The sequence below is a fragment of the Pleurodeles waltl genome, chromosome 6 (assembly GCF_031143425.1).
Source record: "Pleurodeles waltl isolate 20211129_DDA chromosome 6, aPleWal1.hap1.20221129, whole genome shotgun sequence".
In the NCBI taxonomy this organism is placed as follows: Eukaryota; Metazoa; Chordata; class Amphibia; order Caudata; family Salamandridae; genus Pleurodeles; species Pleurodeles waltl.
In genome coordinates this window covers 212,534,203-212,548,627 of record NC_090445.1, presented here as the reverse complement: position 1 = coordinate 212,548,627, position 14,425 = coordinate 212,534,203, and the positions used below count along the sequence as shown (strand labels likewise).

The following is a 14,425-nucleotide window of genomic DNA, read 5'->3' as shown; positions in this document are numbered from 1 at the left end:
TTCAATGAACAACAATTGTTTGGACCCGAAGTGGACACGGCAATTGAGAAATTGAAAAAGGACACGGACACGGACACAGCCAAGGCCATGGGCGCACTCTATTCCCCGCAGGGCAGAGGCACTTTCGGCACCTTCCGCAAAACAACCTTCAGAGGGGGGTTTCGGGGTCAAGCCACACAAGCCAGCACCTCACAATCTACACCGTCTACCTACCAGGGACAGTACCAAAGGGGAGGCTTTCGGGGCCAGTATAGAGGAGGACAATTCCCTAGAAACCGGGGAAACTTTCAAAGTCCAAAAACACCTCCAACCAAACAGTGACTCACAAGTCACTCAACCCCTTCACACAACACCAGTGGGGGGAAGACTAAGTCAGTTTTACAAATCTTGGGAGAAGTAACAACAGGCACTTGGGTCTTAGCAATTATCCGACATGGTTATTGCATAGAATTTCTCCAACTCCCTCCAGATGTCCCACCAAAAACACAGAATATGTCAAAACAACATCTAGACCTTCTAGAACTAGAAGTTCAAGCATTACTGCAAAAGGACGCAATAGAATTGGTACCATGTACACAAAAAAACACGGGAGTTTACTCACTGTACTTTCTAATACCAAAAAAGGACAAAACACTGAGACAATCCTAGATCTCAGAACACTAAACACCTACATCAAATCAGACCACTTTCACATGGTCACGCTACAAGACGTGTTACCACTGCTAAAGCAACAAGACTACATGACAACCTTAGATCTAAAGGACGCGTATTTCCACATACCGATACATCCCTCGCACAGGAAATACCTAAGGTTCGTATTCAAGGGAATACATTACCAATTCAAAGTGTTGCCGTTCGGTATCACAACCGCACCAAGAGTATTTACAAAATGCCTAGCAGTAGTAGCTGCACACATCAGAAGGCAGCATATACACGTATTCCCGTACCTAGACGATTGGCTAATCAAGACCAACTCCCTCACAAAGTGTTCACACCACACAGATTATGTCATACAAACTCGGTTTCTCCATCAACTATACAAAATCTCACATTCTTCCGTGCAAAACACAGCAATACTTAGGAGCGACAATCAACACAACAAAGGGAATAGCCACTCCAAGTCCACAAAGGGTTCAAAATTTTCACAAGGTTATACAAGCCATGTATCCAACACAAAAGATACAGGCAAAGACGGTATTACAACTCCTAGGCATGATGTCCTCATGCATAGCCATTGTCCCAAACGCAAGACTGCACATGAGGCCCTTACAACAGTGCCTAGCATCACAGTGGTCACATGCACAGGGTCACCTTCTAGATCTGGTGTTGATAGACCGCCAAACATACATCTCGCTTCTATGGTGGAACAGTATAAATTTAAACAAAGGGCGGCCTTTCCAAGACCCAGTGCCACAATACGTGATAACAACAGATGCTTCCATGACAGGGTGGGGAGCACACCTCAATCAACACAGCATCCAAGGACAATGGGACGTACATCAAACAAAGCTGCATATAAATCACCTCGAATTGTTAGCAGTATTCCTAGCGTTGAAAGCATTTCAACCCATCATAACCCACAAATACATTCTTGTCAAAACAGACAACATGACAACAATGTATTATCTAAACAAACAGAGGGGAACACACTCGACACAGCTGTGCCTCCTGGCACAAAAGATATGGCAATGGGCAATTCACAACCACATTCGCCTAATAGCACAATTTATTCCAGGGATCCAAAATCAACTAGCAGACAATCTCTCTCGAGATCACCAACGGGTCCACGAATGGGAGATTCACCCCCAAATTCTAAACACTTACTTCAAAATTTGGGGGACACCTCAAATAGACCTATTTGCAACAAAGGAGAACGCAAAATGCCAAAACTTCGCATCCAGGTACCCACACAGGCAGTCTCCAGCCAATGCTCTATGGATGAACTGGTCAGGGATATTTGCGTACGCTTTTCCCCCTCTCCCTCTCCTTCCATATCTAGTAAACAAATTGAGTCAAAACAAACTCAAACTCATACTAATAGCACCAACATGGGCAAGACAACCTTGGTACACAACACTACTAGACCTGTCAGTAGTACCCCATGTCAGGTTGCCCAACAGACCAGATCTGTTAACACAACACAAACAACAGATCAGGCATCCAAACCCAGCATCGCTGAATCTAGCAATCTGGCTCCTGAGATCCTAGAATTCGGACATTTAAACCTCACCCAAGAATGTATGGAAGTCCTAAAACAAGCTAGAAGACCATCCACTAGACACTGCTATGCAAGCAAATGGAAAAGATTTGTTTGCTACTGCCATAATAATCAAGTTAAACCATTACATGCATCTCCAAAGGATATAGTGGGATACTTGCTACATTTACAAAAATCAAATCTAGCCTTCTCTTCCATAAAGATACACCTCGCAGCAATATCTGCATACCTGCAAATTACCCATTCAACTTCACTATTTAGGATACCTGTCATTAAAGCGTTTATGGAAGGCCTGAAAAGAATTATACCACCAAGAACACCACCTGTTCCTTCATGGAACCTCAACATCGTCTTAACAAGACTCATGGGCCCACCTTTTGAACCCATGCACTCTTGCGAAATGCAGTTCTTAACGTGGAAGGTTGCATTTCTCATTGCCATCACATCTCTAAGAAGAGTAAGTGAAATTCAGGCGTTTACTATACAAGAACCTTTTATTCAAATACACAAAAATAAGGTGGTCCTAAGAACCAGTCCAAAATTTTTACCAAAAGTTATTTCACCGTTCCACTTAAATCAAACGGTAGAACTACCAGTGTTCTTCCCACAGCCAGACTCAGTAGCTGAAAGGGCACTACATACATTAGACATCAGAAGAGCACTAATGTACTACATTGACAGAACAAAAGAAATTAGAAAAACAAAACAACTGTTTATTGCATTTCAAAAACCTCATACAGGAAACCCAATATCAAAACAGGGTATAGCCAGATGGATAGTTAAGTGCATCCAAACCTGCTACCTTAAAGCAAAGAGAGAACTGCCCATTACACCAAGGGCACATTCAACCAGAAAGAAAGGCGCTACCATGGCCTTCCTAGGAAACATTCCAATGAACGAGATATGTAAGGCAGCCACATGGTCTACGTCTCTCACATTTACTAAGCACTACTGTGTAGACGTGCTATCCGCACAACAAGCCACAGTAGGTCAAGCCGTACTAAGAACTTTATTTCAGACTACTTCCACTCCTACAGGCTGAGCCACCGCTTTTGGGGAGATAACTGCTTACTAGTCTATGCACAACATGTGTATCTGCAGCTACACATGCCACCGAACGGAAAATGTCACTTACCCAGTGTACATCTGTTCGTGGCATTAGTCGCTGCAGATTCACATGTGCCTACCCGCCTCCCCGGGAGCCTGTAGTTACTTAAACCTTAGTTGGTACATACTTATTCATTCCATTGCATGGGCACTATTACTAACATATACAACTCCTACCTCACCCTCTGCGGGGGAAAACAATCTAACATGGAGTCGACGCCCATGCGCAATGGAACAAAGGAGGAGGAGTCCCTCGGTCTCGTGACTCGAAAAGACTTCTTCGAAGAAAAACAACTTGTAACACTCCGACCCAACACCAGACGGCGGACTATGCACAACATGTGAATCTGCAGTGACTAATGCCACGAACAGATGTACACTGGGTAAGTGACATTTTCCTTTCCAACACTTAGATATCTACATTTGTCCCTAGTCGAAGTCAACGAGATCCAGTTGACCGAGACCCAGAGGGCCTTCACTCTTTAGGGCAAACCCTTTTTTTCCCCCCCGAGACGTTCCGTCCATGCCATGTCCGTCTGGTAAGGAAATGGATGCCCTTTAGGTTTTGCCCACGCTGCCAAGCCAAGTTCCCACACACCAACCAACATCTGGTGTGTAACTTGGGCCTTCCTCCGGATCACCAAGAATCCACTTCAGTGGCTTACCAGACATTCCAGTTGAAAAAGATGCTGCATGATCGATGTGCATCGGGACATCGCGAGCCTTCTTGCACAATCAGACACTCCAGATATATTTGTGTATGAAGACTACCAACTCGAGGCTCGGGCACAAGTGTCAGCAGTGGATGAGAGTACCTTTTTGCCAAACAGTTTGAAATCCAGGTCCTTCCACCAGGAAAGACTAAGTACGGTACCCCCTCCATCCCTGCAGGAACCTCAACAAACTATCCAGAAGAGCCGAGAAAACGAGAGGGATTTAGAGGATTGATATTTTTAGAGTGTCCTCCCCAAATGTTTTGCCTTCCTCCTCCTATTTTATTCTGACCCTTTTTGTTGACGTTAGGACTCAGGGCACTTGACCTCTTCTGGTCAGTGCTAAAGTGGATCTCCTCTCCCTCCTAAATTTGGTATAATTGGCTTACACCTGATTGGCACACTTACTTTACCTGTAAGTCTCTTGTGCAGTGGTATCCCTATACACAAGTCCTGTAAATTAAATGCTACTTGTGGGGCTGCAGCGCAGCTTGCGCCACGCTTCGAAGTAGCCTTTCAAACCTGTCTCAGGCCTGCCACATCAGAGCCTGCGTGTGCAGTTAGTGCCTCATTGACTTGGCATGTCACACTACTTGCCAAGGCCTAAACTCCCTTTTTTCTACACTCAAGTCACCCCTAAGGCCCTAGCTAGCCCTATGGGCAGGGTGCTAGGTAGGTAAAATGTAGGACAAATATCTTTATATACTACAAGTCCTAGTAGTGACCAAGCCTATTTGGTTCCTCACTACTGTGAGTTCTGCCTCTCATAGGATTGCATTGGAAATACCCTAACATATGTCTAAGTGGGATTGTCTCATCTATGAGTGGTAGCGTAGGCATGTTTGGTATGGTTGGAATGTTAGTGAGATGCTGCTTACTGGTGTAGGTGGATTTTTTTTGTTTATTACCATTAAAGAAATGCCACTTTTAGAAAGTGAGCATTTTGCTATGCTTATGACTATGGTGGTTTGCAGCTAGACTCTAATCCGCGTCTGGCAGAGTGACAGCTGGGCTTTGCATATTTTTCAAACAGCCTGTACATAGGGAGGGTAGAGGTGTCACAAGAGTTCATCTGCATACTGAATTGTCTTCCTGGGCTGGGAGAGGTAGAGGTGGGGCACACCTGCATCTGTAAAGGCTGTGCCCTGGCCTCACACAAAGGGCTTATTTAACCCCCCCCCCCCCCCCCTCCACCACTGATACCTGGAGCCAGTGCTGGAGGAGAGAGAGGGAATTTCTGGAACCGGTTAGTGCTGGTTGGAACCCTCTCACCTCCTTTTGTAGAGGCTGTGCAATACTAGTATAAGTACAGGGACCCCCAAAGTTTTAGAGCTTGTTTGGACCTGGGACCGAACCTCCGGCAAGAGGGCTAGTGGACTGCACAAAGAATTCATCTAGAATGCTTTTCTGTTTGTTGCCCTGCTGCCTGGTGTTTGCTGGGTGGCGCAAAGGACGCCTCAGGATTGCTTTTCTGCTTGATGCCCTGCTGCCTGCTTGCTCCCAGACTTAAACTTCCCTTACATTGTAGGACCACCAGGAGGAACTGCCACTGTTGCCCCGGTCTGCTGGCCTGCCTGGCCCTGTACGTCCTGAGTTCCTGACCTATTTGTTTTCATTTTTATTTTTAAAGCTGTTTATGCCTTAAGGCTTCTCTCGCGGTGCTATTGCTTCAGCAAGCACAGGGCTGCTCAAACAGCAGCTCCCTGCTTGCCTAAGCATTTTATCTCGTATCTCCTGCATGCGTGCAGAGGACAGAGATGAAAGCTTTGGTTTTTGACAGTCTGACGTGCCTGACAGACTCTGTTGTCAAAAAATTAAGTGTTTGCTGTGGCTGCAGCTACAAAGCTGCAGCCAGGCCACAGCAGACAGCTATGTCTTGCGGGTGGGCACCCTGGGAACCTAGCAGGAGCCGGCCCTGAGGAGTGGCGGTCCCCAGGGGCATCAGTGGCTCCATGAGGGACCCCTCCATCAAGATATAGCCCCAGGAAGGTGATGAGGGGGTCCAAAACACACCCTGTGTAATTATTTCTGATATAGCTCCTGAGAGTTGGAATTTCCAGGGGGGTGGTTGGGGTGGGTGGTTGAAACCTCCAAACTACCAAAAAAATAGCCCCAGGAAGGTGGTGATTCTTACCACCCCCGCCCCCAAAACACCTCCCAATTTTTACTATATCACCAGGGAGGTGGTGGTCCACAGGACTGCAGGACGAGGCCCCCCACACTCAAAAAAAAGAATGCCGGGACTTGGCCCACCTGGGGGTTTAATAAACACAAAGTGTTCAGCATGCCAATTGTGGGATGAAAAAGGTACAATTTAGAGGAGAGAGCAAGACTACTCAGGTCCTGGTTAGCAGGAACCCAGTAGACAGTCAAACATACTGACAACAGGCAGAAAATGGGAATAACCATGCCTACACTTACTCTTCTACTTCTCTTTGGGGGTCCCCCACAGATAGACGTGTATGCCACCGAGGGCAATGCAGAATGCCCAAACTTCGCTTCTAGCTACCCCCACTCAGTCAGTGGCCAATTCTCTATGGATGAACTGGTCAGGGATATTTGTCTCTTTTTCTTCCTCTCCAACTTCTTCTGTACTTGATAAGGAAAATGCAGCAATATCCCTCACATTCATCCTGGGGACTCCCACTCTGTCCAGAATGTTGCTTTGGTACTCCACACTCCTGGAGTTCCCCATCAGCCCTCATGATAAGCTCCCCAACAGGCCGAACTTTCTCAAGCAGAACCACTGCTGAATGAGGACCCCTGACAGCTCAACATAGTGATCAAGCACCTGAAGTCTGAGTTTGGCTATCCTACAGTCTCATATGAGTGCATGAGTAATTAACACAAAGCCCACAGGCCTACTACCCGACGTGTTATGCCATAGAGTGGAAAAGGTTTATCCACTATTGCATCCCCAAGCAGCTGACTTCTCTAAAGCCTGTTGTCCAGGACATCATTTGCTATCTCTTACACCTTCAAAGATTGGGACTCGCCTACACCTTTGTAGGGGGGTCACCTGGCTGCTATTGCTGCTGCCGCCCACATGCAAAATAAGTACAATTTTTCTTTATTTAGTATTTCTGTCATCCCATCATGGGTCTCGACGATCATACCTCTTTGTGTGCCCCTGGTATTCTGCATGGAACCTTGATGATGATCTCACCTGGATCATGGATCTCCATTTGAATCCTTCTACTCTTATCCTTTACAGTTTCTCTCATAGAAGGTGGCCTCTTTCATAGCGTCCCTCAAATGCATCAGTGAGCTGCAGGCACTCACACTGCAAGAACCCTTTATTCAAATGCATAGGGTCACAATCATTCTCAGAACTAAACAGAAGTTCCTCCTCAAGGTCTTATTTCCTTTCCACCTCAACCAAACTATAAACTCCTAGTCTTTTTCCAACAGCTAGACTCTGCCCCCCCCCCCCCCCCCCCCCCCCCTTCTTCCCTCCGAACCCACAAAGGCTGTCCCATCCCTAAGGCTGCCATAGCTAGATGAATAGTCAAGTGCATATACTGCAAGCCCCCCCCCCCCCCCCTTTTTTTTTTTTATATATATATAAAAACAACCATTGTATGGTGTGTGGATATCCTAGTCTGTCAGCAGGCCACTTAGAGATTACCACTTTACAGGCCATGCAAAGCATGTGTATCTGTAGCCAAACATTCTACAAATGGAAAATGTTACTTACCATCTGTCTGTAGTATGTAGTGCTGTAGATTCACAAGTGCCCATCCTCCTACATAGTGCCTGAGGCAGATCTCTCCCCCTATCTATTTCTTGCACTTAGAATACTTACTCTGCAAAAAAATCTAACATGGAGTTGGTATCCATGCACATGGTCCACTAAGAGAGGAGTCCCCGTATATCCTGTGACTCAAAAGACTTAAAAGATCAAAACAACTTGCAGAAGTCTAAGCTGAACACTAGGTGACCGTGGTACGCAGAGCATGTGAATCACCACCATTATATGCTACAAACAGATCCAGACTAAACAACTTTTCCTTCATGCATCTGCCTCCTCTTCTTGCAAGCCACCATATTAGGGGAGAATGTTGATTTCCAGTTTGTGCAAAACGTGATCTACAGATATGCATGCTGAAAATGGTTCAAATATCCCTTACCTCATAGCTATTTGTAGCTTGCAGTACTGTAGATTCATGTGGACCAGCCCATCTCCCTAGGTGTAGCTAATGTGGCAGTTGCATCATATTTCACACATTATACCTTCTGACAACACTACACCTTTAGATATGTACTGCCCTGTTTCACTATTCTCTGTTTACCCTTTGGGAGAAAACCGATCTAAGGTGTAGTATTTGTCCTAGTCCATTTTGGGTTTTGGGGAGGGATCTCGAGTTCTCAAAACTGAACTTGTGAAGAAAAAAAGAAAAAGTGCCCAGCACTAGATGACAGGAATGTGCAAAGCATGTGAATGTACAGCACTACAAATAGTTATAAGGTAAGTAAGCTTTTTTTTCTTATGAAACACCTACTCACAGTCTGAATCACCAACATTTTTAAGCCTCACACTGAGCTAATTAAAGCTAGCCAGTGTAGCTGAAAACTTTTCTGCTGTGTACATCTCAAGTCCAGGTATGCTTTATGTTGGAATGTCCCCTGCAAGATGTACGAGCATGTTCCCCCTGTACCCAACAGAATATATAGCTGGTTTCATGAATATTATTTTAGCCCTGGCATCGTACTAAAGTGATGGAGACCAGTGGGTTCCAATTTGGATACCCCCGGCCTGGCCAAGTGCACAATGAAGGGTAAGGTCTATGCTTGGTGACAGTGGAAGTGTTGCCTGCATTCCTGTAGCTGGATTGAGGAAACAGCCCGGTCTTCAAATTTCTCATTTCAGCGTCTATCTTTACAGTTTCTATGAGGCATGTTGATTTGCAAGGACCTGCGGATTAGTCTTCCCGAGCACTGTTATTTGGGGAATAGTGAGGGATGGAACTGCAGACTATGTTGTGAAAGGTGAGAAAGTTTCTAGGTGAGGCCTGCCTGTTAATCTGTCTGTGATTACTCCTTTAGTTGGGCTGAGGACAGCCAGGTGCAGAAACCTCACACGTGCCTCTGTTTTGTGTGTGTTCCAGGAGAGAGCCTCAGTACTAACTGCTGAGAGAGTCGTCATTCTACACAAAGGCTGTATTCGGAGAACAGCCAAAATAGGACACTTGAAAGGAGAACCACAGTGGTTCTGCAGTTTGAGACTATGAATCCAAATCCTCTGTATAGAAGTTGTGTGTGTATATATAAGTAGGACCCAAATGACTCCGCTTCATTCTAGTTTTAATTCTTTCATGACTGCAGAGTACTCAAGGACTACTGTGTAACCTGGGCTGGTGCTGGTGCCTGCTTCAGTCAGTCTCCCAGAGGTGAAGGCGCATCACCTGAAGTCTGAGCTTTTTTTCTGGAGAAGCTGTGCATCTGTTGTGAAGCGCCTATAAGCCTGCCTGCTGAGAGAGGGAGAGTCTACTAGGCCCTGGAGTACAAAACAGTGTTTAGGAAGAACAAGGTTCATGGTGGCCTTTGGGGGAGTCCAGGGAGAGCTACTGCTCATGAGTAAACTAAGGAGGGCGCTTGTGATTGTGCCCACCACCTGGTTTCTCATCTTCGTTCGAACCATTGTACGGTGCTTCTTGTCGGCCAAGTCTGACCTATAACTGTGATTGCTGAAGGCTCAGATGAGTGCTGAAACTGCATGATTGTCCAAGGCCCGTACGAGGGCTGTGACTGCCAAAGGCCTGTATGAGGGTTATAATTGCACTGTCAGTTCTCTTTTGTTGTTTTCAGGTGATTAAGCTAGTTTTGCTTGAGTGACGTTTTACTAACAGTTTTAGGACTGCAATGTCCACAGAATTGCATAATCTCTCGTACTCAACTTCTCCAGAAGTTGAGATACAAAGGTGAAGATGGTAATTCTTTAATGGAGCCATTCCTCACTGCATTGCTCTGTTTTGTTCCAGGTACAAATAACTCTGAGACTAGGAAAAGCAAGAAGAAGAAGAAGCCTAGCCACATGAGCCTGGTGAGCGGTGGTGGGGGAAGCAGTGGAGGAGGTGCTGGTGTTGGCAGCACCTCTTCCACCTTGTCAATAAGTTCAAGCAAGAAAAAGAAACCCAAACCGCTGACGCCTAGCATCTATGATGACCTGAACTGAGATCGTGAGATGATGTTCTGCTCTCTGAGACTGCCATGGGTGTACTTCCGCTTTCTTCTGAACCTTTCACGCTGGAGTCTAGATGGCAGAGTTCTCTCTAATGAACGATGGTGCATGCATTCCCTGGCATTGAAGAGCAGGAGCACCAGGGGCTGAGGACACTGCGTGGAGGTGGACATTTTTGGGGGATTCTTCGTGAGGGAAGCGGTGGGTGGCTGAGGGCTTCACCATGGGGGAAAGGAGACTGTTTTCCCGAATTTCCTATATATTCCATGCTGCTGATCATGGGCTGCCTAATCATGTATGCTGCCATGGTATGGTGTTTGTTGCTTGGCCACATTGTGCAGGATTGTTTGGATCACAAATTACCACAATCATTGAAAGGTATCAAGCCGGTTTTTTACTTTAGACCTGGCTAAGATACTCCTAGTGTAATTGTGTTTAACTTCACATCCTGCCGTGTGGGCCACACCAGATTCACCTTGCTTTCACTGTTATAATTTCCAGTCCTCTTGTAAGGAGATATCGTGGAGCCTGTACTCTCCTGGCTCATACTATAGATGGGCAAATGAAATATCCCACTGTAGGTATTCTTCCCTTCTTTGAAACTGTAAATTCTTTTTGAAATGTCAAGGATGTTGGAGCAGGTGTGAGGGAAAGTTGGTTGGGGATGAAACCTATTTAACTTGAGTGCAGTAATCCCAGTATTAGCAGGGTGTAATCCTTGCCCAGTAGGTGCACGGATCAGGGCATAATTGCCGCCATTCAATACATACACTTTTCAAATATTCCACAATAGATGCTAGTATTAAGAGGGCACGCCTTGGTTAGGTAACCTCTGAAACCTCCTTTCAGTGTGCGATAGTTGAAGGAACAGGGCTTATACAGAATGTTTTCATCTTTTGATTTAAATCTGCGCCAAACTGACAGCTTTTTCTGTAACAAGATACTAAGCTGGTGTTTTTCACGTTTCTTGCAGAGACACGATTGTTAGTGTGTCTAGTCTACATTTGGCATGCAGCAAAATGAGTTTGCATTGTAGATATCTGAAAACCCAACTAGTGGTTGGATTCAAGGGGGTTAGGTAGGAGCAAGGGAAGGCATATGTGGCCAAAGAATATCAAGAGGACAAGCCCATAAGCGAATCTTACCTCATACATTTAGCCAATCTGAGACTCTTGTAAGGACATTGCCTACATAGCTTAGACTCTCAGCAAAGGGCTTGTATGCTGCGGCACAGTCTGGTGTAAATTGTAGATATCTTTTAAACATGGTCCATCAGAATTTCTGTGTTTAGTTTCTATGACCTGCTCCCTGCCCTCAAGCATACACATTTGGAAAATGATCAGTTTGTATGGGGGGGGGATGGGTGGTTTTTGCGCACACACTTTTCACCTATCCCTCTCTCACCCATCAAGTGCTGTGAACCTCCTGCCTCCCACTCAATCAATGCATATCATTGCAGGTCTGCTGCTTTCAGCATCATCTTAGCAAGTGACACTTTTTATGTTGACTTAAGGATAATGTAATCGCTGCCCCCTGAAGCTGGTAAGCAAAGCTTTGCCCTCATTTGGCCTTCAAGAGCAGGCCTTTACAGAACCCTTTGTCCTGCAGTACTTTTCCTGTGTTAGCACTCTGTCCTCAGTTACTTGTGAACATGCAGTTTAACCCTAGCCTACAGTATTTGCTGCTGCTTTTGCAGGTGAACCTCAAATCTGTTCTGTTCTTTTCTCAATCGTTCAATACCTGACACTACACCCAGTTCATCTGAACTCTGCGCAGCACTTGATGTAGCTCTGCTGTAATACCTTGGTGCTGTTCTTTCTTCAGTGCTTTACCCAGCTCTCTGACTGAAGCTGCTGCTATTTACAGATTGCAATGATGGCAGTTTCTGCAGTGGGTGCTACTAGACAAAATACCACTAATAGTAGCATTGACAATAATCATGTAAGAGACCTCAACAAATCGTATGCTGATTAAATATTAGAGGCTGGTGGGGAGATGCCATCTTGTAAAAAGTGTTAAGCTGCCGTTGCTTGAAACGTGGTCTAGTTGTCATTATTCCTGTGTTCCGCATAAGCCTTGCGCTTCGCTCCCAAATCCTTCAGGTGTATAGGGATTTCTAATGGCCAGTCTTTTTGAAGCTGCACATGTAGCTAACCGGGCTATTGTATTGTACCAGATTGAGTTAAGCTGGTCCTGCTATCTGGTTTGCACTTCTCTGTTTTCAAAAAGTGGAACACGCATTCACTTCCATCAGTATGACTTCTGATATCTGAATGCAACAACGTGTCCTGGTTGTGAAAACACGGGTTCAGAAGAACAGCAGGGTAGGCTGTTTCCAGTTCATGAACTGAGTCTTGTTTGTACCTTCACCCCCTATTATCAAATATTGTAGCTATTACTGTAATGTATCCAAACACTATTTTTCATTGAGCAAGTCCTTTTGCCAGAAAGGTACCCACCTGGCGTGGGATCTATCCGAGACTAGAGTGTGTCTGTAGAGCCATGTTTCAACTATTACCTATGGTATAGGTTTGCTACAGCAGGGCTTCTAGTCTTCCAGCACAGGCCTTACTGTGGTTACACAGCATGGGCTCACCATTAAAGTTCATTGTGGTGGAAGACCCCCAGACCAATGGGCGGGGCAGCTGTGCTGCATTCCCCCCCTGCTGCTATCTGGCACTTTCAGGGGATTTTAGACGCAGTTTCTTCAGATAGAATATTGGACTTGTTGCTGTTGAGATGTCCTAGGACAGGAGTGCAACGTGGTGGGAACTTGTTATGCCATACTGTTATTGTCATGTTTTTTTTTTTCTGTTGGTGCTGATGTACAGGGCTTCACCCTGAGAATTGCCTTTTTGTTTCGCACTGTGTTTGAGGCCATGCATGCAGTAATCATGTTCTTGCTGCAGGGAGAGAAGCATGTGGTCTAATAACTGTTTTATTTTTTCATTTTGTAATTGATATTGTACAGGTAGTGAACTTTGAAATCAGTGTCCTGAAAGTGAATGGTGGCTGCCCGTGTAAATAAAAGGACATCTCTCCCTTCAAGATCATGCACTTTGTCTTTTTAGAAGCGCTTGCGTGTACACCCACCCTACCATCCAAATAAGGACCTGACCTAGAATGTTGGTGGTGCCATGTTATACAGTGCCTACAAGTTCAGTAGGACTTTGTATATGTCAAGAAGAACTTTACTATATAGAAACTTGGGGCCTTATTTATATTGCGGCAGGCGAGTTACTCCGTCTCTGTTGTGACGAGTAACCCATCCGCTGAAATAAAAATCCCATTATTTCCTATGGGATTTATATTTTGGCGGATGTGATATGTCACCGTTTTGACGGAGTAACCTGTCTGGTGATATCTAAATCATGTCCTTGGTTTACATAGATCATCAGTAAATGTTGGTTGTTTTGGCTAGCTCACAGTACCACATCCAAAATCCTAACCAGACCAGGGTAATGGGTGTTACTAGAAGGGGGAAAAACACAAACCATCCAAACATGTTAATTTTTACTGTTACTCTACTCCTAACACCTGTACTAAAGAGAGCGTAGCAGGAGTACCCTCTGCCAGATCAGTTGGGATAGTCTGACCCCCATAACTTGGTCTAAGGTAGCTGGTCCAAGTTTATAGGCTATCTCTTTTTGCAGCCTGTAGGTCGGAGCCAGCAGGGCTGCATCACAGTCACAGTGGTTCCATAATAATCGTAGCAAGAAGAGCTCCTTACACCAAACCTAGCATGGATGCTGTTTATATAATAAAACACTGTCCTTATTGCATTGTGACAAGCGTGCAGAACAGCTCCTTTGGTTTATTTAGCATAAATGACTTGTTCTCCTTACGAGTACAGAAAGAGAAAACCAGGGCATTGTGTTCCAATTGTGAATACCTGGAACTAAATACAGGGCGACAATGCCTGCCAAAAATATATGTAGCACATTCTTGTCTTGGGGGAAAATAGGTAAAAAGTCACCCTAAGAAAAAGATGTCAAGCTAAACCGGAAATCTAAAATGGAGACTAAGTGCGGCCCTTACACCACACAGATGTGTCTGCTGCAGATTCACATGCTGTGCAAACTCTTCACCCTTCTGAAGCTGGGTCCAGATTTTTTTACTAACTGATCTTTTTTAGGTGTTTCCTGCACAAGGCTTGACGTGATGGACTCTTTTTCTATGTCATCGTGTAGCCCAAAATGCACCGCA

The 14,425-nt window shown here is 45.2% G+C and overlaps 1 protein-coding gene across 4 annotated transcripts in view; it reads left to right on the top strand.

The window, feature by feature from the left end:
• ATXN7L3 (ataxin 7 like 3) overlaps window positions 1-13,267 on the top strand; it is a 112,557-nt gene extending 99,290 nt beyond the window's left edge. For all 4 annotated transcript variants that reach the window (XM_069237871.1, XM_069237868.1, XM_069237870.1 and 1 more), the window contains one exon: window positions 10,020-13,267. In XM_069237871.1, the coding sequence (XP_069093972.1) occupies window positions 10,020-10,213 (194 nt within the window). In that variant the 3' untranslated portion in view covers window positions 10,214-13,267. The remainder of the gene's footprint in view (window positions 1-10,019) is intronic.
• Window positions 13,268-14,425: the final 1,158 nt, after the last annotated feature.